The sequence below is a fragment of the Juglans regia genome, chromosome 7 (genome assembly GCF_001411555.2).
Source record: "Juglans regia cultivar Chandler chromosome 7, Walnut 2.0, whole genome shotgun sequence".
Lineage (NCBI taxonomy): Eukaryota > Viridiplantae > Streptophyta > Magnoliopsida > Fagales > Juglandaceae > Juglans > Juglans regia.
The window spans coordinates 48,404,637-48,431,005 of record NC_049907.1 but is presented as its reverse complement, the minus strand read 5'-3'; the positions used below and the strand labels follow the sequence as shown (position 1 = coordinate 48,431,005).

The 26,369-nt window shown below is 34.9% G+C and overlaps 2 protein-coding genes across 5 annotated transcripts; both read left to right on the top strand.

The window, feature by feature from the left end:
- Positions 1-1,415: 1,415 nt before the first annotated feature.
- On the top strand, positions 1,416-15,842 carry LOC108981688 (pullulanase 1, chloroplastic). Of its 4 annotated transcripts, XR_001994598.2 has the most exons (29): positions 1,416-1,820; positions 2,375-2,516; positions 2,639-2,691; positions 2,855-2,963; positions 3,968-4,104; positions 4,205-4,404; positions 4,635-4,787; positions 5,213-5,273; positions 5,816-5,936; positions 6,508-6,598; positions 6,686-6,779; positions 6,937-7,032; positions 7,190-7,330; positions 8,338-8,388; positions 8,561-8,631; positions 8,762-8,854; positions 9,657-9,747; positions 10,233-10,304; positions 10,494-10,550; positions 11,460-11,528; positions 11,905-11,961; positions 12,039-12,113; positions 13,076-13,164; positions 13,417-13,494; positions 13,759-13,897; positions 13,993-14,102; positions 14,192-14,291; positions 14,779-14,945; positions 15,626-15,842. XR_001994598.2 is itself a non-coding variant. In XM_018952930.2 (28 exons), exons 1-28 carry the CDS (start codon positions 1,569-1,571, stop codon positions 14,887-14,889), a joined length of 2,910 nt encoding a protein of 969 aa, XP_018808475.1. In that variant the 5' UTR covers positions 1,416-1,568; the 3' UTR covers positions 14,890-15,456. The 4 variants fall into 4 exon arrangements, 3 of the variants coding, with proteins under 3 accessions (XP_018808475.1, XP_018808474.1, XP_035548009.1); XM_018952930.2 differs by lacking the exon at positions 15,626-15,842 and having other exon boundaries at positions 4,638-4,787; positions 14,779-15,456; XM_018952929.2 differs by lacking the exon at positions 15,626-15,842 and having other exon boundaries at positions 14,779-15,456.
- A 4,734-nt stretch (positions 15,843-20,576) lies between these two features.
- LOC108981687 (zinc finger protein ZAT5-like) lies at positions 20,577-22,396 on the top strand. Its single transcript, XM_018952928.2, has 2 exons — positions 20,577-21,711; positions 21,917-22,396. Exon 1 carries the CDS (start codon positions 20,675-20,677, stop codon positions 21,704-21,706), a length of 1,032 nt encoding a protein of 343 aa, XP_018808473.2. The 5' UTR covers positions 20,577-20,674; the 3' UTR covers positions 21,707-21,711; positions 21,917-22,396.
- Positions 22,397-26,369: the final 3,973 nt, after the last annotated feature.

Here is a 26,369-nt window from a genome sequence, read left to right as displayed (position 1 = left end):
AGTTACCAATAATAGCTCTAACATTATTCTTTGTGTCTGAATGATATTTGAGAAGAAAATATGTTAGAATAATTAAAAACAATGGTGCTGCCAAACGTAACCTAGTATATTAAATTACAAAAAAAATGTAAATGAAGACCTACGAATTACGATTAGAATCCGCAAGAATGATGCAAGTATCATTTGTCTTATAAAAATAGGACTCACAAGAAAAGTGATAAATGAAGACCTAGGATATTAAATCACGTACAAGTATCTTGAAAGATATATGACCTATTTAAAAAAATTAATTGTTTTATGATATGTCTATTTTTTTTTTCAGATTCACCATGCACGCTTTGAACTCGTATAACATAAATGACATCAAACTACTCCTATGTTCAAGAATGGATTTTGAGTCCCATCATAACGACGTTAGACATTATCTAAATCCATTCAAAGAATAGACAATGAAAAAAATTTATTGATCAAAAAATCGATGCGTACACAACCTAACACACTGGACATAGCAGCGCAAACATTCAGAAAATCCCTAATCAAAATTTCAGCATCATTTGTAATTGTTAATCATGTAGATCTCTAACTATGTACTGAACTGCTTTATGTTTCCAATATATCTCTAGTAACTTGCGAAGAAAAAAAAAAAAAAAACCATATAACATAAGAAAAACAGTTAAAATATGTAACTTGTAGTCTTGTAGGTCCACTGCGGACTTGAATCTCCAGAATTTCTGGACTAACTTTAGTATAAATGTTATTACTTTTCTGAGAGTGCTATAAATGTTTTTTTTTTTTCTTCATAGAGGTGTAAATGTTATTTGGACCAACTTATAAACGAGCAGAAAAGGGACAAGTAAAGTAGCTGCAGTAAAGTTTGCCTCCGATGTAAGAGGTGGTTTTATCTTGTCTCATCACATTATTATAATCTTATTAAAATTTTAAATATAAGAAATAATTTAATTTTTTTAAATTTTAAAATAATAATAATATTAAAAAATAATATTTTATTTAATTTTTAATTTTCATCTCAACTTATTGTCCAAACGGTAAGTTATAGGCTTGATATTGATCTCCTATCTTTACCGGAGAGACACAATTTCTACAGAAGTTATTGTTTTTCTAAGTGAATCTTTTGTGATGTACTATATGTTAATAAGATTAGGATATAAGTCTATGTCTATCCACTTGGTCAAAAAATTTGAATATAACCCTAAAAAAATATTGATATGGATATGGCCTGCTGAACAGAAAAACATTTTAATTTGAAAGTCGATCCAAACGCTTAATTTGGAGTTTGAAGTTGGGAATCCAAACAAACGACAAACCGTATACTCTCGGGTTACAAAAGCTACAACTCGTCTTGTCCTTGGAGAGGGAGGACGCTCTGTATAAACTCGGTAGTCGGTAGTGAGTCACTGAATAGAGACGATACACGAAGCAGAGCAGAAAAACTTGATCCGAATGGGAGCCACAGAGAGATTTTTTTCCACAGAGAGATTGAGATTTGAGAGCTTCTTTCTTTCTTCTCTCTAAGCAATTGGATCCCAAGAAATTCAAGATCCACACACATGTTTCCTTCTTTAGCATCTTCCACTCCCCTCTTTATTCTCTCCTCACCAGCTTCGCCTCCAACTTCCATTGCTCAATTCCTTCCTCCTCCTCCCGTCTCGTGTCCTTCGTCTTTGTCTCGACGTCGTGTCATTCCCGGACCAAACCCTCACCCTCTCCTCTCCCTTCCGTCCCATTCCACAACCTTCCCCAGACACCTCATTCGATGCTCCTCCATGTCCGTGTCTGAGTCCACTTCCACGACTACCCAGGTTTGTTCTAATTGTTTCTTTTTCCCTTTGTGAGGGTCATTTTTCTTCGATCGTTAAAAGTAACATAACTGAGTCACAGAATGCTATTTATTTTATGGCAAAGAGATGGATTAGTTGCCGAGTTTGAGGCTTTTGGTCGTTGAGCAAATGGCGATCGTGCGTTGGGTGTTATGATCATGAGGCTTAAATAATTAACTAAATTAGTATCTAACAGTCGAGCTTTTGGATTAATAGTTGAGTCTTTAACAATCGTATCAGAGAGATACCACTTCACGGGTTAAAATGCTTTGGTACTATGTTAAACATAGTGTAAGGTCATTGAATACTGTTCTATCAATGATAAGGATGTTCACAAAAATATATTATGCCGTTGAATTAAGGCCCCTGTATCAGAAAAAAAAAAAAAAAACTATATATACTTGGTCTGTTGATATTAAATATTGCCAGAATTGTTTATTATCAGGGTCTTTGCCTTTCTTTTGAATTTAAATATTTTTCTTGAAGTGATTATACTGTAACTTATAAGCCTTTGATTTGATTAAAATGCTGATCAGCTGCGGGACAGTTTGTTGTACTCGAGAGCATACTGGGTAAGTGAGTCTACAATTGCGTGGAATGTGGATGTTGGAGATGATTCCTGCTACTTATTCGCCAGTAAATCTGCTACTTTATCATTTACAGATGATAAAGTTAGAGGTAGATAATCTACTAGCTATTGCCTCCATAAATACCTTCCTGATTTGATTTTGTGATAGTTTAGGTGGCTTTGAAAGCAAGTGAATAGAATCTGAAATTTGACTAGATTTCCATTGTAACAGGTGAGGACGTCAAAATTAAGCTCGAAGAGGACAGTGAGGGTCTTCCAGAAAATGTAACATGTTTCGTAGAAACAATTATAGTTTTTAGACCTAGCGCAAGTAGTATTTATGGTCTCTCTGTAGTTTGCTGACACATGACGTTCTATTGGTGGTTTCATGTTATGTAGATGAAGGACTACTAATAACTACTTGCTCCTCTGATCATAATATTGTTAGGTGACCGAAAAGTTTCCTCATATCCAAGATTACCTGGCATTTAAAGTGCCTCCTGGTTTGGATACCAAAACTCTACTCAAATGCCAGTTAGCAGTTGCTGCTCTTAATTGTAAGCATTGTGTTGTGTTTTTTTCTTTCTTGGTCACTCACGAACAATTCTTTATTGGGGAATGATAAGAATAAATGATCTACATATTTTTTTTTTATTAATAAAAAAGAAACTTTATTAACGAGAATAAGTGGACCCAAGTACACAGGACTTATAGAAGAGCAACACCTATACGTGATTGTCTAAAGATACAAGGAAATCATGAATGCTCATGCCATCAAAGTCTATTACAATCGACCAATGGAATAAAGTATTAAGAAAATCATGAATATGCCATCGAAGTCCATCATGATTTGCTTTGCTGTGGGGAGGCACGTTTTGTCCCAATCTGGCTTGGTGTATATTGGATGGACTTACTGTTCATTAGGGGTTCTCTATTATGGGCTTCTCTTGTATACACCCAATGTACTTGGTTACGCCTATTGATATTAATAAATGTTTACTTACAAAAAAAAAAAAAGAAGTCCATCCATATGCTGCACCAAAGGCAAATCAGGACCATCTTCGGCATAGCTGCGATTTGAGTATTAGCTTGAATGCCTCTCCAACTTGCTAGTAAATTCACAACCCTTCTCAGCATCACCCAAAGTAACCCCACTCTAGCAAAGATATCATTCCTTAATTTCCTGGCCACTTCACCATGCAAATGATCTACATATAACTTTAATAAGTGGTATAAAATCCTCAGCTTGGCTCTCAAAGCATATTTTTTGGTACAAGTTCTCATTTAAAGGATTGATCTGTTTAAGAAATTTGACTAGTCTTCCATGTGAAATGTACCTCATGCTGTTATGTGTGTGTGTGTGTGTGGCGCGCCATACATAAGTATGGCGCGCCATACATGCATGCATAAGTATGGCGCGCGTATACACACACACAAGTATGTGTTTGTTTGAATAACAGTTTGTGATAGACCCGAGTCAAAGTAACACTTCTATTTTACTCACTTTATTTCACTGGTGTCTATTGAAATGTATACATATCCTCACCTCTTTTTCTTACAGCTGATGGGAAATGCACAAATGCTACTGGTTTGCAGTTGCCTGGTGTCCTTGATGAATTATTCTCATATAATGGTCCTCTTGGTGCGCTTTTCTTTGAAGAATCTGTGTTGCTTTACCTCTGGGCTCCTACTGCTCAAGTATATCTATTTCTAAACCAAAACTTTAATTCTTTTGTTTCACCGCTGTTATTCTCAAAATCTCTCAATATTTTTCTTAATTTTTAACTTGTCAAAATAGGCAGTACGCGCTTGCATTTATAGGGATCCATCAGGTGGGGACCCCCTGGAAATTGTCCAGCTTGAGGAGGTTAACGGTGTTTGGAGTACTGAAGGACCAAAAAGATGGGAAGGCTGTTACTATGTCTATGAAGTGTCTGTATACCATCCTTGCACCTTGCGAGTTGAAAAATGCCATGCAAATGATCCATATGCTAGAGGGTATGCTGGTTGTCTCAGTTACCCTACAATTACTAAAATTGCCGAGGTGTATCTACATTCTCGAGTAGTACCAGTTTACCATAAAAAAATTGATATTTACACGTACATTTTTACCAGAAAAAATGGATATTTACACATGTTTGTGTGTATGTTTTTTATGGTACGTGTGTATGTGGATACATACGTGTATGCACTTTTCCCTTATGTTCTTATTGTTTTCCTTGTTAAAGCAGGCTCTCTTCAGATGGCAAGCGGACATTTTTGGTGAACTTTGATTCTGATAGATTAAAACCTGAAGGATGGGATAATTTGGCAAATGAGAAACCTGAAATACATTCTTTCTCAGACATAAGTATATATGAATTGCATATAAGGGATTTCAGGTGCAAACTTGATTTTTATTGTGCTTATAACTTTTTCATCGCTTGTTACTTTCAAACTTGCAAATGGAGCCTGCTTGGTCTATCATTTCTTTTGTTTTCTGACGGCAGAATGTAATGGGGTGGTTTTAAGTTTTCCTGTTTATTTTGTCTTGATGTAACACCTCATAAAAACAATATATTTACTTTAATTAGCAGCCCGGAAGAGAGATACACAGAAAACCCAATTTCCTGTCCTGTCTTACTCAAGAAGACTGAACAAAAAAAGACTCAGAGATTCTCATTCTACCCATATCTAAATAACATCTGAGAATGCTAATTCAGGTTTCAATCGATAGGTGTTGTTGCCGGTTTCTAAATTTTTAATATTATCTATTCCTGAGTTCTGCACATTTGTGTTCCTCTGATATTCTGTGTTGCTATTGCAGTGCCAATGACCATACTGTGCCTCCTGAATTTCGTGGTTGTTATCTGGCTTTCACTTTGCAGGTGTTTATCTTCTCTCAGTCCTGATTATAGACAAAGTTGCTCTTAAAAAAATAAAAAAAATTCTTTCCGCCCTTCTATGCCATAACAAATGTCATCCGTACACGTGATTATTTTTTCCTGGATGATTATTTTTAGATCTAATATTGCTCAATAGCATTTGCATCTGTTTTCCTGGATGATTTAACAAAATGGTGGGAAATTCTGCAGTTATTGTGCCAGTAAAAAATTTGTGGTGATTGACTGGGAAGGATGATAGCAGTGAAATTGTCACTATTAGAAAAACTATATGCTTCTGGAACAATGGATGATGTGGTCTTTTCCCATATGCTTTTCTTGATCTTTGCCAAACAATTGATTTGAGTCTAAAAAGCGGAAGATTAATAATAAGTTTGCGTGGATAGGACTTTTTTTTCTTATCCAAAAAAGTGGATAGGGATTATACATAAGCCTACTCATTCAATTACACATGTGGCTTTTAAATAGGTTCAAGTAAAGACTGCTATTTTAATGTATTATCTAATAGTAAGATACATTGATTGAAGGGTTCATCAGGTGTGCTTCATCTGAAGAAACTATCAGATGCTGGTATCACTCATGTCCATCTGCTTCCAACCTTCCAATTTGCTGGTGTTGACGATGAGAAGGAGAACTGGAAGTGCGTGGGTAAGATTGTTTCTCAGTACAGCCTTTGCCCTCTGGTTCTAAAAACTTTTTCCTACTCTCTACCAAAAAAGGAGAAGTGTGTCATAGTGACAAATGGATGCTTTGACTTACTAATCTAGTTTTATAAATTGTTAATTCTCACAATTTTAGTTGCTATAAGGGTTCAGGTTTGGCCCAGTCAATTCTTTGGCACCATCTCAATAGTTAGGGCTGGTTTGGTTACACAAAACCAAACTATCTCATCTCATATAATCATTACAACTTTTCCAGATTTCCACACAAAATATAATAAACAATTCAACTTTTTCAAATCCCAAAACAAAAATAATATTAAAAAATAATATTATAACAATATTTTATTCAACTTTCAACAAAACATCTCATCTCATCTCATATGAATTGCGTAACCAAACGATGCCTTAGTTGCACCTTATTTTGGGAGACATTGATTGACTTGAAACTTCTATCTTTTCTCTTTCAAATTCAAACTAAGCATATTAGTGGGGCTCAAAGTACTTTGATTGTTTGCCTAGTGACATTATCCATCATTGTACTACTTGGGATTTTGCAGATACCAAGATACTGGAGCAATTACCTCCTGATTCAGATGAGCAACAAGCTCTAATTACAGCAATCCAAAATGATGATGGATATAACTGGGGGTAAGCAGGCAAGGTAGGATAATATTTATCAATTGTATTCATGTTGTGTTTGCTTGTTTACATTTTGTCTCTCTATGTCTTACAAAGGTACAATCCTGTTCTCTGGGGTGTCCCTAAAGGAAGTTATGCAAGTAACCCAAATGGTCCTTGCCGTATAATTGAGTTTAGAAAGATGATTCAGGTATGGATTGTATGTTTCTTTTTTGAGTGGCATGGATCTTGTGCTTAATTTATTTTGTGACGGGCAGAATTGAAATTCAGGCATGATGTTATAGCTGTAGTCAACTTAGGTAATGCTTTCATTGCTTTGCTATTAAAACACCATGTATTCATTTTAGGCACTTAACCGTATTGGCCTTCGTGTTGTATTGGATGTCGTCTACAATCATTTGCAAGGAAGCGGGCCCTTTGATGATAATTCTGTCCTTGATAAGGTGGTGATCTATAATTAATGTTCTCTATCCACTTGTTTCTGGATAGTTGTTTAAGTCATAATTATAAGATTACATTGTATATACCAGTGATTTCTTGATGTTTTATTTTTCTGGAAAGTTGTCTGCTTTTTTGTTGTCACGTAAGATGTCTCTCTAGATTGTTCCAGGTTACTATCTGAGACGGAACACAGATGGTTTTATTGAGCATAGTACATGCATGAACAACACCGCCAGTGAGCATGTTATGGTTGAGCGACTGATTCTCGATGATCTTCTTCACTGGGCAATTCATCATAAGGTGATTGTTTGCACAGTGTTATGGTGTGTTGAGTACCTCAACCTTGTCTTTGATATATCGATATAATCAGAAAGCTCATTATTTTCCTTTCGCAAGGACACTAAGTGCCTGTTTGGGTTTGAGTTTGGAAGCTTAAGGGCTTGTTTGGAAGATGGGATGGTTTCATCTCATCCCATCTCATATCATCTTATTTCCTTCTCAAACATCATTCAAATACAAACATTTTTCAATTTCAAATCTTTAACTTTTTCATCTAATCATACCTAATCATTACAACTTTCCCAAACTTCCAAACAAAACACAAAAAACAATTCAACTTTTTCAAATCCGAAAACAAAAATAATATTAAAAACTTATATTCTAACAATATTTTAACTTTATAATATTTTTATTCAACTTTTTCTCTCTCCTTTCCTAAAATCCCATAGAACATCATAATTCAAACTTTTTCATCATAGATTTCTCATTTCATCTCATTCCTCAAGCATCCCCTAAAAAGTGCTTTTAGCAACCTAAAAGATCTTTTAAAGAAAAAATGGTACGTTTGGTAAATTTGTAAAGAGTGCTCTAAGCACCTAAAAGAAGTTGAAAGTCAACTTTTTTAAAAAGCACAAAATTGAAACTTTTATTGAAAAGCTCCTGCAGATAATTCTACATTTTGTAGAACTACCGTAACTGATTTTAAAGTGCTTTAGATGCATGTTTACCAAACAGTAAACAACTTTTTAATGGTAGAGCTTTTAAGTTAGTAGAACTTTTAAGTAAAGCTCTACAATTAAAAACACCACTCTGAAAAGCTCTATTTCCTAACACAATCCCAAACAGGCACTAATGCGTTGTGACTTAAGGCAGGTTCATGATTTAAACTCTTTCTTTTCTTTTTTTCAGTTTTGCTTTAAGATTTTAATGTGGAGATCACCTATTAAAAGTACTTATAAAAAATATTTTAATTGGGAGATCTATAAATTGTTGGTAACTATTAATATAATAGTACTTTGTTGTGCCAGGTTGATGGGTTCCGGTTTGACCTCATGGGTCATATAATGAAAAGTACAATGGTAAGCAACTCTATATTTGCCATTAAGTTTGGTGATTTTATCTAAATTATAAAGAGATCTAAGTTCAATTATCTCCAAGTACTTGTAAGAACTAGCAGAAATTTTGCCTGGTGCAATGAGCAGATGTGCAAGAGTGATGCAAGTATAAGATAATTTTATGTTCTATGGGCAGGTGAAAGCAAAGGATGCACTCCACAGCCTAACAAAGGAAAGGGATGGGATTGATGGTTCAAGTATCTATATGTAACTTTGGAGTCACAAAGTTGTTTTTCTTTTTTAGGGTTGATCATTACTGTGCATGGCTTTGCTATACATAAGTTTTGATGCACTCACCCATGTTGTAATTTTTGCTCTATACTGTTACTTTTTTCAGATATGGTGAAGGATGGGACTTTGGTGAAGTTGCCAAAAATGGACGCGGGGTGAACGCATCACAGTTTAATCTTGGTGGAACAGGAATCGGGAGGTAAGGTTTGTTCTTGGGCTATGCCTTGTTACTTGTTTCAATAAAATTTTATTTTACTTATATATATAAAAAAAAAAAAAAAAACAATTGTTCTTTGCCATCATATCTCATATACCAATCTTTCCTAGGTGTGAAAACAAACCTGACGCAGGATTAACCATGAAATAGGTCTATTTCTGTAATAAACGTTACATGGTTGACTTGCTGGATGTAGAGAGGATACTTTTTTTGATCGGTAAAAAAAATAAATTGAATAATTTTAGAGAAGCAAATAATTTTGCGGATTATTTGGCAAGAAGTGGTGCTAAGGGGGAGAATAAAATGTTCCGAATGGATGGGCAGCTTCCCAAAGTCGTAAGAGGTTGGTATAGATTGGACAAATTGGGAATGGCTTGCTTGCGGGAGAGATAAGTGTTTATTTGCAGGTAGCAGTGCTGCTGTTTTTGGGTCTCATTTTTGTATAGGTGCTGTTTTTTATTTTTTGTTGGTGTTGAGAATAGGGATAGTTTGATTAGTGTTTATTTGTTAATCCCTCGGGATTTGGCTATTACCACGGTATTCCTCCGCCATAAGTGAGGGTTTTTTAATAAAATTGGGAGGGGGTCACTCGTGAACATGTGACCTCGTCTATTGAAAAAAAAAAAAAAAAGAGTTGGCAACATTTCTTTGCTTTGGACCCCGCAAGGATTTTATTTATATGACTGTAGTAGAAACTATATACTCTTTGATCCTGTCAAGTCAGTCTTATTATTCATCTGAATAAGGAATTTAGTTTGTATGAGTCATTTGGGATTTAATACAGCTTTAATGATCGTATTCGGGATGCAATTCTTGGTGGATCTCCATTTGGCCATCCTCTTCAGCAAGGATTTGCGACTGGTCTATTGTTGCAGGTATCTATAATTTCTTCTACGCAAATGCATTTTATTTGATCTTGTTTGTTTTTCTATCTTCTCATATATTCTTCTCTCAGAGAAAAACTTGCCACAATGGAGAAATAGTGAGAGACTTTTGAAGTAACGTTTTGAATGACTCCATGAAAATATGGATTACCTGTGGTTATTGAGAAATTTTATTGAATGGGCTAAAGGAATATGTTTATTCTACAGTAGATTTTTTAAATGCTTGGTGAAGATCACATATGTGAAGAACATTGAAGTAATTTTCATGTTCTCTCTTGTTTGCTTCAGTTATTATTTCGTTGCAATTGGATGATCTGCACCTTGCCTGCATTTACCTTAGCCATTGACTAATTATTCTATATTGCTGTTGTAGTCACATTGATCCCCGTTGCTAAAGGTTGATTTTTGCTAGGAGAATGTTTCTGTTCTTATGCAATTTCTGTATAATTTATATAATTTTCATTATTTTTGTGCAGCCTAATGGACATGATCAAGGTACAGAAGCCGTTTCAGAATGCATGCTTGCTGTGGCGAAGGATCACATCCAGGTTAATTATCTCAGTGCAGTCGTTTATGTTATAGTGTTGGATAGATGATTTTTGAAGTCAAATTAGTGGCATTAAGCATGGAAATATGAGGTAACTGTTGCACAATTTCTTATCTTTTCAAACCATCCTAAATTATGTTTTTATTTTTCGTGGATTTATTACTAACTATATTAATTTCGCATTTTTCAGGTTGGTATGGCTGCAAACTTGAGGGATTTTGTGATAACTTCTTATCAAGGGGAAGAGGTATGTGATTTTACGCCATTGCATTTTGTCGTATACCATTTCAAGTCATACTTCTCATATAAATTTTCGGTTTATGCAGCTTTATTTTACTTGCCGCGTGAGTTTTAAAGATACTGTTTTTCCATGTCTATCTGGTGTCTCTATATCAATATTTCTTTTTTGGCATAGTCTGATACAGGGATGTCTTTGTCTGCTTAGAAAGCAATTGCAGGAAAATCATGTCTAATTTAAGTGATCTAACTTGCTTGTCAAAAGAATTTAATAATTTAAATGATCTAACTGAGGTTGTTGAAGACCATAGATGTTTCTTTTTCCATACCTTATGTCTTTGGGCCTCGTCTATTGTTTTCAGTGGGGATTTTCCATGATTTCCTTGTATCGATCTCTAGCTCTTAATTGTATCTAGGTGTTCTCAGTTGTATACTTCGTGTGTACTTGGGCTACGCTTAGTTCTTGCTTTAATAAAACTTTATTTTATTTATGAAAAAAAGAAAGATCAGTTGCAACTGGCAAAGGCATATGTCACGTGTAAATGTAATCATAAATTCACAATGTGTTGAATGGAAGAACACTTTTTGTAAGTTGAATGGCAGAAAACTAAATACATGAAATGTTCAAGGTTTGCGAAATCTGGGCCTTGAAAACCTCTGAAGTGGGAACAAAAACAATTCTATGATTGTGATTTTGCCCTGTACCTTTATTGTATTCATGGGTGCAGACACTGATGCACACACTCTGACACTTGCATTTGTCAAGCCTGACTAACTACAGTTAATAACAGCATCCTGCTTTGCTGGGCACATAGGAACTTCAAATTATAAACTATCTCAATATAATTTATTACTTTACAATAATTCTAAAACTAGGAAATACATTGCCAATAACATTTCATGATGATGATCTGCTCAGGTAAAAGGATCAGAAGTATTAACTCATGATGGGACACCTGTTGCATATGCTTTATGTTCCACAGAAACTGTAAGCACCTTATTGGCAAATATTTTGCTTCTTGTGGGTTCATACAACATTGCCAGTTTAGATGCAATTTTAATTATGATTTTGAGTATGCTGCTGGAGAACATGCTTAAAAAGCATCACTCATCTAGGAGTTGAATTTTATGAGATATTCCGTCAGCTTTTCAAAAATAATTTTGATCTTTGATATTGTGGGTTCTTGCCTTTTGGAATAATGTTGATCTTTGTTATTGTGGATTTTGAACAAAATCACCGTTGATCAGTCAATTTATTGATTACAAAATTGATGCCTTTTGGAACAAGAGACTGCAAAATATCATTGTTACAGCTGCCCTACACCACTAGGGTGATTGACAGTAACTTTTTTTCTATTTTCAAGGTTAATTATGTTTCTGCTCATGACAATGAGACCCTATTTGACATAGTGAGTTTGAAGGTATGCTCAATTTATTCTTACAATTTGTTGCATTATTTCCGTGATGTTCAGTTCTGATCTTTGTCTTATACATGTAGACACCAAAGGAAATTTCTGTAGATGAGAGGTGCAGGATAAATCATTTGGCAACAGGTGTAATAGCACTGTCACAGGTTTCAACAATTCCTAAAATTTAAATAGCGATGAAATCTTATTATTTATGTTATTGTTTGTTTTGTACAAATGTATTAACCATAGTATTTAAACTAAATGTAGTTCATGGTTTGTTGAGACTTATGACAGACGAATTTCATCCTTTTAAGCTGTAATAGTATAAATAAAAGGCCTTATGATTTGTAATAAGCATATTTCACGGCAAGCAAAAATAGATTATTTTGGAAAACAAAGTTTTTGTGTAATTCATTTTCAGATTCTGCTCTTATTGTAATCCTTGTTATCCTTCACGTGTTCAGAAATGGTACCATATGCTGTGGAGTGAGGGGCAACTCATTATATGGATTGGTCCAGGAACTAGCTTCCTTGAACATGTCCTGTTCATAATGAGATTAACGACTTCAACAGATTAACTTGACTTTACAAATTAATATGTCAGGGGTCATCTGAAATCATAAGCAAAACTATCATCTTAGTTTTTTTTATGATAATATCAAAACTAAATAGCACATTATGTGACGTAAAAGTCATTTCAGAAATATAAATTAGTTCAAAATGATGGGGTTGAAATGTAGGTGACCGAGTGCAGAAGACTGTTGAATTCAACACCTATTCATGAGAAATGTGGCAGAATCAATAGCCTTGCTATTTGTAACCAGAATATAAACTCAGTGGAGAGTTTGAATATAATTTTATTCCTTAAGGTCAATTTCCTTTTATTTCTTCTTGAAGTTTAGCTATACATCCATTAACATATTTACTATTAGATAATTCTGTTGCAAATTTCTGTAACAATAGAGACGGTAGCTGATCATCTATTAACAATCATATTCTGTGCTGAAACTTCTATTCTCATTGTTTGCCTCAATTCATGTAGTTTCTCATTGATACCTGCAAACTACAGCTATCACTCTTTCCAATTACTTTGACTTACTTTAGTTGGGATGGGATCTTTTCTTAGGGAATACCTTTTTTCCACTCTGGTGATGAGATTCTTCGCTCAAAATCTCTTGATCGTGATTCGTACAACTCTGGTGATTGGTTCAACAGGTCCACTATGATTCTCATGCTCGACTTCTTTTTTAATAGTAATTGTTATCCAAGATTATTGGACAGTATTTGTTTCTTATGACTTGTAAATGGGTATCTGATCTTCTTCATGATAATAAAACAACTGAGGTCATAACTTGGGATCGTTATGTGATCATTATGAATTGTTCCTTTATCTTTGGTAATGGTTGTGGACTCAATTCCAAAAGTAATATGTTTCAAATTTGATGATTGCTTTTTCATTCTTTTTAGGCTTGACTTTACTTACAATTCTAACAATTGGGGTGTCGGCCTTCCTCCAAAAGAGAAGAATGAAAAGAACTGGCCACTGTAAGCAGTCACTTATGTCTAATCATTGTTTGATATTGTATTTATTTTGTTTTAGTGCTAATTATTAAACGAAAGCATATATAATCATTTCATTGAGGTCTCAGTTTTTGTAGCTTTCAACAGTGCCCGTTTAATAAAGAAATTGTTATTCTGAATTTCTGATGCAGAGATCTATTGTTAATAGTTTATTGGATATCATTCTTCCCTCTGTAACGTCTGTTTTGATATTTACCTCTAATCTTGTTTTTTTTTTCCCATTTCTAGAATTAAACCTAGATTAGCAGATCCATCCTTCAAGCCTCAGCGGGTTCACATTCTTGCTGCTGTGGACAATTTTTTAAACCTGTTGCGCATAAGATACTCTTCACCACTTTTCCGGTTGAGGACAGCAAATGCTATCCAGGTGATATGTCATATCTTTTTCAGGAAAAAGGCTTTGTTTCATCAGAGCAATGTTACTTCCAAATTCTAGACTTGTGATAAAGCATACGTTTTCAGGAAAGGGTACATTTCCACAACACTGGACCATCGGGAGCCCCTGGTGTGATAGTCATGAGCATTCAAGATGGTCATGAAGGCGTCCCAGGGTTATCTCAACTGGATCCCACGTGGGTATAAATAAATCGTGTTTTATTTTTTCTTTTCTGGTCTGAATAATATATTTAACAAAGAAATTGTTGCCTTTTGTTCTTCACAGGTACTCATACATTGTGGTTATCATCAATGCATGTCCGACTAAGGTGTCATTTGCTTGCCCTGCACTGCGGACAAGAACTCTTAAATTGCATCCAGTTCAGGTAACGTATCATCTGATGTTGAGACAGAATTACTTCCCGATAGCTTGTCATTTTACGTTCTTGTAGAGGCATGCACCGTCTGCATTGGTGAAAGTTGTTTAAAAGCTATTGCAAATATTGAAAGGGAATTAACTAGCTGAAGTTTATGCCATAGCACTATGTTTTCTTCACCATAGTATCACATAGTAATAATTCAAATAACCGAGTTGCAATTGTTGCTATATTAATGTTTTTTATCTTTTAGAACTTCTGAACATTTTTAGCATCAAGGTTCTCTTGAATTGTGTACTACATCCATAAGATTAATTATGTTCGTATGGAATCGCATTTCATATTTTTAACCGTCATTTCTTTTAAGGGTAGGTCTTGGTCACTGAAGTACGGTACCTTGAAGTTTCTTCCAAATGCATCTTACCCAATGTAACTATTTGGAGCTTTTAACAATCGTTAGCACTAATGGCTATTCTGTATTGGAAACTTGGTGCAGGCAATGTCGACTGATGAACTGGTCAAGAGTTCAACATATGAAGCATCTTCTGGGTGCTTAGCTGTGCCCCCAAGGACAACAGTTGTTTTTGTTGAGCCTCGTGAGGTTTGAGTAGCTCTGATGTCTGATGAATGTGGCTGTTGACTCTGCATTTCATTTGTTAAAAGGTACAAAATTGAAATTTTCTATCTGAGTAATGCTACATGTAGTCATAGAATGTGTAAGCGCCTTGCAGTCACTTTGAAAAAGAGTGGAGTCCACTATTAAAAAATCATTATTTTTTCATGTGGGTCTTATATTTATTCATTTTTTTCAAAGTGATTATATGGCGCTTGTGCATTCACGACTGCAACTATCATTTCTCTTTGTGGAATGTTTGTCTGTCAACTTTTTAGTCACATATATTCCAAGATAGCACCATATTTAATAAGAAGCTGGGTAGAACAGACCTCGAAAGCAGAGTTTAACCTTTCTTTTTGCCGAATAGATCTCAAAAAGGGTTTTCTGAGTTTATTATGAGGTAATAGTTCAGGTTTTGATTGTCGTATTCCGTTCAGCCATGTTCAATTTGTATAGGTTGGGCTATCACTCATTCAACGTAACCTCATATTGTAAAGGCCTCCGGTGAATAAATTTTGTATTTAAAGGTCCAATAGAACTCTCCAAAAGTTAAGGAAACAGAACTTATACAACGTATGATATGTTAAGATACCAGTGTGTTAATAGCAACCTAAATTTTATTCTAGGTGGTCAGTTTTATGCTCTTGTGAAGATTAACGCCAATTTTTATTTTTTTTCTGACTTTTTATTTATTTTTATTTTTTTTGTCGTTTGTGATGTGAACCAGTGTGTTGTCAATATGGCATTAGAGGATTTTCTGTTTCCATTGCCGATTACGAATGTTGGTGATGTTGATCGTTTTACTGTCTCTCAAAACGAAAATGTTATATTTATGTTAGTTGATTTGACAAACTTTTGCATCGATTGTATGCTTGATATGGCAATAAACAAGCCTGTAAATATAATTTTTCACTAAGGTTGATCTCTAGCTAGACCTTTAATAACCTTGAGATTTGATGTTGTCTTTTAAATAGTGTGACTAGTGCAAATGTTTCATTATCGGAAGTATTTTAGGGGGGGTAAAAGAACCATTATGCATGATCAATACATACCAATAATTCAAGTAGTGTGCAAGTAATTATTTGAACATTTGTGGGTGTTGTACCCCATTATGAATTTCCCCATAATGAATTTACAAATGATAACCATATTCATAATTCCTACCTTGTTTCACCCACGATTGTTGGTAGAATGCCTGTGTCTTTTTTTTGGTTGCTGTTGGGTGAGTCGGACATGAATAGTTACTTCACAAGGAGAGACTGGACCAGATGCATTAAAATTAGTAAGAACCCATTTCGGATGGAGTAGGCATTAGGTCGTTATCCTCTTAAAGCAAAAGCACATTTTCAAGTTCTGCAATATAAAACTTAATTAATACAATCATAATCGAATTCAATTTCTCATAACACTTGCGTACTTATTGCCACTACTGTCGAGACCGAACCCAACAAGTTGCACGTTTGATGGAGAGCTAAACACATTAATTGAGTGATTTCGTTTTCACCCCTAATTTCATATTGAAATAATAAGTTGATTTAGGAACATCACTGCTATCAGGGATTTAGGTTCTTAGAGTTCAATCAAAAGGTCAAGAGCCGGAGAGAGATGGGTACATAAAGTGAACTCTACATTAGGGGTGCTACCCGCATGGTGTGGGGCGGGATGGTCTATGAGAACTCAATTATGCTACCCATGTTGGCATTTTCAGTCACTAAATTTATATTGTGCGTTAAATTTCACACTTTAAAATTTTAGGATTTAAAAATGAATTAGAGACTAGATTTAAAAACAACTAAACAAACAATAGTTCCTTCTAGAAAAGAGAGTGGCTGGTCCGCCGCCTAGAAGCAACGACCAGTGAGCTAGCCATGTGGTGGCAGTGGCAGTGCACGAACCATGCAAGAGGTGGAAACTCCACATGCCATCTTGCAGCCTTCCCGGAAGAGGCAAGATCAAGATGCAATGAATGTACGTAGCACTCTTATTATTGGTATAATATTAATTTCATTTCCTTCAATTATCTTTCCTTCTTAGTAGGTACAGTAACTTCACCACCAAGTCAGCTCAGGCATGTTGTATCGGTACTGCCTCTTTTTTATTATTATTTTTTTATTTCTTGCTTTTTTTTTTCAATACCAGAATTTTTTTTATTATCATTATACTTTTTTTTTTGTTAAATTCACTTGCAAGTCATCTCTCACGTCTGTACGTTGTATCGTTGTTATGCGCACTATTTTTTTATACATATATGAGAAGAGAAGATTCGATCCTTGATTCTCTTAATGAAAAATTAAAGTGTTGTCAATTGATCCAAATGACCTCAGCTGCACACACTATTACTTTCGGTCAACTTTTACATTTTTTTCAGTATTTCAAATTTAAAAAAAAAAAAAAAACAAATAGCACAAATAAAGAGCATCAAGTACCAATCTACAGAGCATTGGGTACTCCTACTCCACTCCATAATTCTTAAACCTTTAAAAAAAAAATACATGTATATATTAAAAATATGTGAACTCCTTAGAGAGACGTTGTCAACGATGTTGAGATGTGGTACTGTTTTATATAAGAAGTGGGTAGGGGCTTAATTCATGGGGACTGGCGGCCATACCTAAAATAGATCATATCCGTTAGATCTAATATTTGATAACCAATAAAAGTGAAAGTCATTATATATATATATATATATATATGAGGTACTACAGCTTGCTCTTTTGATATATATTACCATTATTATTAATTAGAAGTTATAATAATAATAATAATAATAATAATAATAATAATTATCTCTGCAAAAAGGCGATCCTAATTACCTAAATGGGTATACTCTCAAGTAGTACTTTAACGAAGTGTTGTGGTGGATACGATTTACATTTAAATACTAATAACTATGATTATTAATTTTATGAGTCATGACCACTTAGAAATTAATTAATGTATGTACATGCCAACAAATTTTACATATATATAAATATTCTATGCAGCTACGTACGTTTCACCTTAAATTGATGATGGATCGGTTTAATTTAAGGGGGGGTTTTGTGTTTGCTTAGTTGCAACAAACATGCGTACAGGTATTGAGTGGCTCAGAAGCTACTGAATCTCCCATCTGTCTCTTATCTCTTAAGTTGGCGTACAAAGAGAGTATTAATCAAAGAATAAAAAAATATTGGGCATACTTGCTCAGTAGTGCTACTGCATGGCTTATATTATTTTCCACACTTCCATTAATAACTAATTAATTAGAGGATATATATATATATATATATATATATATATATATATATGCTTGTCTTGTGGTAAAGGATCAAGAGATCGATCGAGGTGGCCTAGCCAGAAGGGTTAGAAATTAAGAAACTGAGGAGAGGAAGCCGGCCATGACTAAAGAGTATAGTAGTACCCTAGCTAGCTAGATAGCTAGCTTAATGGACGATCCTTTTGCCTGATCTTGAAACGTGCCGCACACAACTCCATCCTGACGCCAATAATACTTTGTTGATGATCAAGCCAAGAACTTGCATGCATGCCCCTGCCTCCTTAACCCGCCCACTCACCACCCCCATTGACTCACCACCTTAAAATATGACCCACAAACCGCCAATAATATGGATGCATCATGCATGCCACGCTCATGTGTTTAATTAATTGGTATAAATAAAATGTATTAAAAAATAAATAAAAATTTATAGGGGACCCAATTACATGTAGTATTTGCATGAGGATGATGATCAAGTACATATATATATATATATGTTGGTACAATGGAATTTTCTACATTGATTATACTTTAAAAGTAAAGTATGAGGTAAATACGATTTTAATTGGTATACTAAAGTCATGCAAAAACGTAAAAAATCTAAGACTAATTGAGTGATCAAGGCATGCTCTGCTTATTAATTGTGCAGAAAGATGAATAATCCTATGCTATGATGTCGACTTCTAGCTAGCATGCCTTTTTTTTTTTTTTTTTTCCTTGCCGTCTTTGATGTTGAAAAAGTGGACTTTCATTTATGTAGTTAAACTGGTAAACAGTTGAGTGAATAGCACTATTTCTTCATTTCACATAAATGCACGAGGGCCACATGATCTACAAGAACCTGCAATTTTTAGTGGCTTTGTTTTCTCGATCATATTATATATAATATTATAATAAATACACTCTCACTCATATTATATATACTGTATATGATCCAATTATCAAATGAACCCCAATTGATTAGATCATATATATGATCTTTTTATCTAAGAGGTGACACAATAACTCGTGAAATTATTAATTAGATTGGATATATAGGTGGGTCAACTGCACGTACGTACATGAACTACTGTATAATTAGAGAAACTAGTATATAATATTGTAAATTACCCCCTCTTAATTTGCTTTAGCAGCACTTAATTATATTTTACATTGTTAAATATTAAAAAAATAAAAAATAAATAAAAACTGAGACCGAAAGGAAAGGCATGGAGCAGCGCCGATTCCGGGGTTCCAAGCTTGCAATCCAATCATCTCTATACAGAATCGTTGAGGCAAAGTAATGGGGTGGGTTTTTTCTTGCTTGCATGCTTGCCTTCACATCTCCACCCCTCATACGGCCTGCTGGCAATATGTCCCACTGATGATCATTCAGTACTCACTCTCTCTCTCTCTCTCTCTCTCTATATATATATATATATATCCCTCTAAAAATAGGCATATCTCTCTGTGATTTGCACCATCGATCTTTTCTTGTGTATATTAGACGTGCGAATAACTTATAAACTCATCCATGACTGTTACTGACATGTGTCTTTAATATATATTTCTTCTGTTATTCTCAGGTTCCAACCAAAGAAAAAAACACACTCTCCTAGCTTCAAATTCTGGGAACTGTTTGTTTGTTTGTTTTAGGACAGACAAAATTAAAATGGCTAGCAAGCTCGTGGGAAGTTAACATCACGTTAGACTCAAAACTTGGTTTATCTTCATTAGTAAGGTAACAAGTGACTACGTACGTGATTAATGAGTAATTATTAATGGCATTATATATATATAATTAGGAGACTGATTATCTATCTATAGGAAGGTGCCCCAAAACCAGCTTGTTGGGGGAGGTGGAATTATTATTATTTAAATTAAATTAAATTAAAGAGAGTATAGGATAATTATATGGTGGAAATTAATTAACTAAGCTAATTAATTAGGGTGGGGGTTGTTTTCAAATGGTGAAGTGCGTTGGCGAAGTGTGAGAAAGAGAGTGTGAGACGGAGTATTATTATACCTTTTAGCTAGCTAGCTATGCTTTTAAACTAATTACAACCTCTCCCAATCCAAACTGTCTAAACCCCTCTCCCTCTAATTTTAGCTACTTTTAGTTGAACTTGTTCGTTCCATTTCGATTTTGTGTAAAGCTATTTCTAAATCTCTCCGTTACAGTACTCCAATTCCAAAGTTTCCACCTCCAATTAATTAGGCTTTCTAATATAAATATACACACATATACGCAATATCACAGCTTCTAGAGATCAGAGGCCACAAACCCAAGAAATATTGATTATGAGTCTTTAATTCGCTGTTACTCTTAATTAATTCTATCCATGGGTGCCCTTCTCACTCCCAAACCTTCCTTGATCACTATATAACATTAATATTATATATATATATATATATATTATTATACATACATACACAGCCCGGCCAGTACTCTCTCTTTTTCCCACTTGCTTCCTCCGTACCTCCAAAACCTCTCTTTGAGGCTAGCTCTCTCTTCTCTTCTCTTCGTGGTTGTGGAGGAGCATGGAGGCTGCTCAAGAGGAAGCCATCCTGAGGTCTAAGGAGAATAATACCCACGTCGTGATCAAAGGGAAGCGCACCAAGCGCCAAAGGCCTCAATCCCCTATTCCCTTAATTCCCTCGATCACTGCTAATTCAACCAGTCATGTAGACCCAGATGGAGAAGGATGCGGCGGCGGCGGCGGTTGCGATGGTGGTGATCAAAGTAATGATATCGCTAATGACAATATGACCAGCTTCTCTCCTGCCACTTCGGCTGAAATACTACAAGAGAGCACCGAGGAAGAAGAGGACATGGCCAATTGCCTTATCCTTCTTGCTCAAGGCCAATCCCGGGAGTCCCCGAAACAAGTCGAAGAAGATCATGCTGATGGCGGTGGCGGTGTTTATAAGTTTAACAGTCGAAGATTCTTAGAGGCGGCAGCCACCGGCACGGGCAAGGCCGGGTATTATGTTTACGAGTGCAAGACTTGCAACAGGACCTTCCCTTCCTTCCAAGCGCTAGGTGGGCACAGGGCTAGTCACAAGAAGCCTAAGGCCGCGGCCATGTCCGCCGAGGAAAAGTCATCGAAGCAATTCTTGTTATCCTCGGATGAAGAAGAAGCACAGTTCAAGAAGAATGATCATCTCTCATCTATATTTTTCCAATCCAGTAGTAGAGGTTTGTGCGGCCATAATAGGTCTAACAAGGTTCACGAGTGCTCGATTTGCGGGGCGGAATTCACGTCCGGGCAGGCCTTAGGTGGCCATATGAGACGGCACAGGGCACCTATTACTGGTAACAAATTCAATACCACTTTGACCTTTACTCCTCCACCAATGGCGCCCTTGGAGCCAGATCAGGAACCCAAGAAGCCAAGACGTACGGTGATATCGTTGGATTTGGATCTCAACCTTCCGGCCCCAGAAGATGATCACCGGGAACCCAAATTCCCATTTGCAACAAAGCAGCAGCAGCAACAACAACAACAACAAAAACAACAGCAACCACCTATTGTCTTCTCCGCCAGGACTTTGGTGGACTGTCACTACTAAAAAGGGTCAGACTTTTTAAATTGTTTCACCGTTTATCTTCCACAAAATTGACCTCGAAGCTAATTTGAGGCAATTGCCTTGGTTGTTTTTTTTTTTTTTTTTTTTTTTGCTCTTGATATTTATCATTCATCAGAAACCATAAGATTCTTTCAATTTTTTTTTCGTCTTTAAGCAATTGTTTCATGGACAAGTTAAATTTCTTTGTTTCAGATCAGCGAAGCTGTGTTCTGAAAGGCCTATAATTCATGAAAAGTGCATGATCGGCGCCTTTTTCGTCTTCTTTTGATTGGTTTTTGGCTCTTTTTCAGTGGGAAGGAATGTGATAAACACTTTTAGAGAATTAAAAAAAAAAAGGTGTTCGGTTTGGGTGTCAACACTCACCACCTCAAGCAACAAGACATGGTTTAGGTTTCATTGTTTCAATAACAAGAAAGCCAGATCTCTCTCTCTCTCTCTCTGTGACATCGCATATATTAGCCAGTGACAAGAATAGAATAAAAGAATAGAAAGCCAGTAAGTAACTGCAATTCCCACATGAATCCACTTATTGTCCTTTCCTTTTTTCTCTTTCCATAACAAAGTGATACTAAAGAAATGCTCTTATCTACCTATTTTTGTTCTTTTCTTTGTTTGGTCCACCTCTCTGTTAGTTAACACCCTACTCATTTACACCGAAGCAAACCTCTGCTGTCATCCAGACCCACAAACTTTTAAATTTCTCCCATGGCTTCTGAATCTTCCCATGCCACTTGATTCAACTACTGACATTTAGAGTACGTGAAGTTAGGTTGCATCAAATCATTTTTAATGAAGTAAGTGGGATTTCAAGTGTTGTTTTGAAACTAAGCTATCAGATTTATATATATATATATATATATATATATATATGCCGATGATCGAGTAGAAAACTATATATATATATATATATATATGTTTAAGTTAAAAGCGCAATTAAGTTGGGCAGAGGGTTATTTTCGTGACCAGTGTGGTTCATATTTAACAGGTACAGATGCTAATTTGTACGGATAGAATTTGTTGTAAGAGCAATAATATGTCTTTCATGACATAATTAATTATACTCTCGTCCCTGCTTTAATTTGTGGCAGTGCTAATCCTCATTATCAGCTAATTTAGCTGTTCTTGAGTAAGTTTAGGTGTCTGTCTACCTCAGAGAGAGAGAGAGAGAGAGAGAGAGAGAGGCAATTTGAGAGGTTACCAATGACAGTGCCTTGTTGAGCAGTGTGCTAATTTGGGAGTTTGGTCGATTCATTAATTGAGATAAATAGGATAAGCAAACTTGTGAGGTTACAGATCATGAAAGTGCCAAGTTAGGCAATCATGATTGTATTTAAAATCTGGCAGTTTGGCAAATTTCGTAGTGTGCATAAGGGTGCATTAATTTCTTTCTAATCCAATACCATACGCTTAAATTATGAGAAGAATATTGTATGGAAAGGTTGATGAGTATACTAATTATCCCATGCAGCTGCAAGATTTGAGTTATTATGATGACAGTATGTCCTTGTTCTAGCTATTATATATTATTTTTTGGGCATTCGATCCCCATATATATATAGTTGGTTCCAACATGTTCTCCCAAAAAACTAGAATCTCGCAAAGAAATGCCTCAATTCCTACAACTGTAAACTTCTGTTCTTTCTTTTCCTGTACAAGTTACCAAATTGGGAAAACTGGCAGATCTGGACACACAGATCATATATGTACAGACCCCAAAAAAGGACATTATGGTATTTCCAGGTGTCTTTTCGGAAGATTATAATATATATAGGGTTAATTTGTTAAGGAGACAAATTAACTTGGAAGTTGGAACTTGAAAAAATTGCACTTGATCTAAAATTCTAATAGAGTAATGGTAGGCTGCCGGCAGCAGTGATTGCTGGGGTACTACTGCGGTCTAACCAAAACTCTATTTTATTTTTTTAATATCTTTAAACATTTTAAAAAAATAAAAAAATATATATCAATACACTAATATTCAATTTCTTAATTAGTAAGTAAAAATAAATAAATCAAAATGAGAGGAAAAAATAGCATTATTTATTATAATATTAGTTAATATTCATATTTGTAAGTTGTAATTAACAATTATCCAACATGCATGCATGGGCGGCTTTGACATCTCACACTGTTTGAATTAGCTTCCCAGAGTTTGTAATGTGCAAGTGAGGTTAATTGGTTGCCTAAACAATCACATATATATATATATATATATACCACATGCATTAAGAGTAGTAGTAGTAGTACAAGCAAACTCATTAATTCTTAATAATTACTCATCAGATAATTAGTTATTTTTTCCCCTGATCATAAACTGCATGCATGGAGGAATTGCATGCGTGAAAGATGAAATTCCGTAAGCACCACGTACGTACTATTAATATATATATATAATATCGAGCATGTCAAAATTAAGGTGGAAATTGTTAAGATCAGGCCGGATCCCTCTTATAAACATTAATCATCAATGCAATCAGGGTAAAGCATTGCATGTTGTTCACGCATCCATAACGTACATGATCATGTATTCGTTTTGGCGTGTTTCATGAAGTTTAGCATATATATATATATATATATATATACCATTCCCGACAACGACACGATCGATGTTACGAAATTTTAGACTGCTCTTATGTATTCTATCAGCAGTTTGATTAGATCAAGGTGAAATTTGGAATATTATTTTTTGCCATTTATCACTACAACATATACCGTTTCTTCTCGTGGAGGTAATTCGTGGGAAAATATATAATTTCAGTGAGAAATAATTATTTTCCACATAAAGTCCCATGGGTGACTTGCAGGAAATAACTTGCCGAAAAAACTATTTTTTCCCACCACAAATACGACTTGTCGTATTAAGTACGTTATCTCAGCCAGTTTAGTAGACGGAAAAAGAAAAAAAATTATGTCTGTGGGAAATAGTCATGGGACTAGGGCTTGTACTCGTGGAAAAAAAAATATATTTTTCATAAAGGGTCATTATGGGTTGATAAATTAACACCAAAAGTTTTCGTAGGAAAAAACCTTTTGTGCCTGTGGGAAATAGTCACAGGAGGTCTTCTACACTAGGGAAAATGAAGATATATTTGCCATGAGAATATACGATGGGTTGATAAATTCCCACCAAAATTTATGATGGGAAAAAACCTTTTTTGTTCTCGTGGGAAATAGTCACGGGAGATCTTCTACACCGTGAAAAATGAAGATGTATTTTCTATAAGAATATACGGTGGGTTGATAAGTTTCCACAAAAAATTAAGGTGGTAAATAACTTTTTGCGACGAGAGCTCCTTCTCGTTTTTTATGATGACTGTTCTTTTTTCCCACAACACTAAGTTCCCAGTAATGGTCAATTTTCATGGACAGAAGCCTCAACAAATAATGTAGAAGATAGTGTCAGCAAAATCATTATTTTTTAGAAGATTTTGGTGGTGGAAAATAGTGATAATTTGATCATTTTTCCACATACTCTTCCCCTCAATATTTGGATAAAAATTATCTAATTTTACTTAATAAAAACTTATATTTTTATTACTTTTTCCTCATGCTGTTAATGAAATTTTTTTGACAAGATCATGAATTTGACTCTTTACTTGCACCCAAACAGACAATACATCCATTTATACATTTCTGAATTATTTTACAACATAATATCACTTAACATCCACTTTCATGAAATGACTCAATTTTAGTATTACATTTGCATAATCCTTTCATTTATGCTACTATTTTGATAAATCATCAGTCTATAGTTTAGCTAAGTAGTGTGCATGAGAATTATTGAATACACATAACAGCTAGTTAGGAGTAGATCAATACTGCATTAATATGTGTGGATCCAAATGCTAGCTCCAAAGTTTGAATCCTAATAACTTTAGTCCAGCTTGTAAACGGTGACCTTTAAATTTTAAATAAAAAAACAATACTCATGTACAGACTTTTTCATAGACTACATGGATTTCCCTATAAATGATAAACATAGTACATGATCCACTTTCTGATGCTAAAAATTTTCTCATAACACTAAAATATCAAGCACATCGTCATAAGAAATAAACTCATTTCAGACTAGAGAATACACTTTTAACACACTTAATCAAGTATCACATACAATTTGAAAATACACTTTTCTGGATGTTGGGGAATACATCCATTTCACATACACCAAAATATTGCAACTGCAGATCCATTTCACATACACCAAAATACACCAAAATGTTGTTCACTATATATATACATACATCTTACAAGTAGACAGAGATATGTTGCTGCATAGTTGTGGCTGACTTTGTCATATAATTGTCTCCATCAACAAGTTCTCATGCCTCTTGATCAAACCATCCCTAGGGTGATAACTAACTGCAAAAAGTACACACCTTATAAGCCCATTATTTTCACTTGATCACTCTACCAAATGACCTTCATAAACAAAGGAATCTTGCATCAATTCAGCCTTCAGACTTTATCACATTTACAACTACCTAATTATAAAATCAACTTCACTAACAAATACTAAGTAATACATCACTCACAAGGGTTCCTCAATATATCTATAAAGACTAAGTGGTTTTGTCATGTTTAACTACAACAACATGCTTTTCACTAATTAAGGGAGATTTTTCTCACCGATAAACAAAGTGTC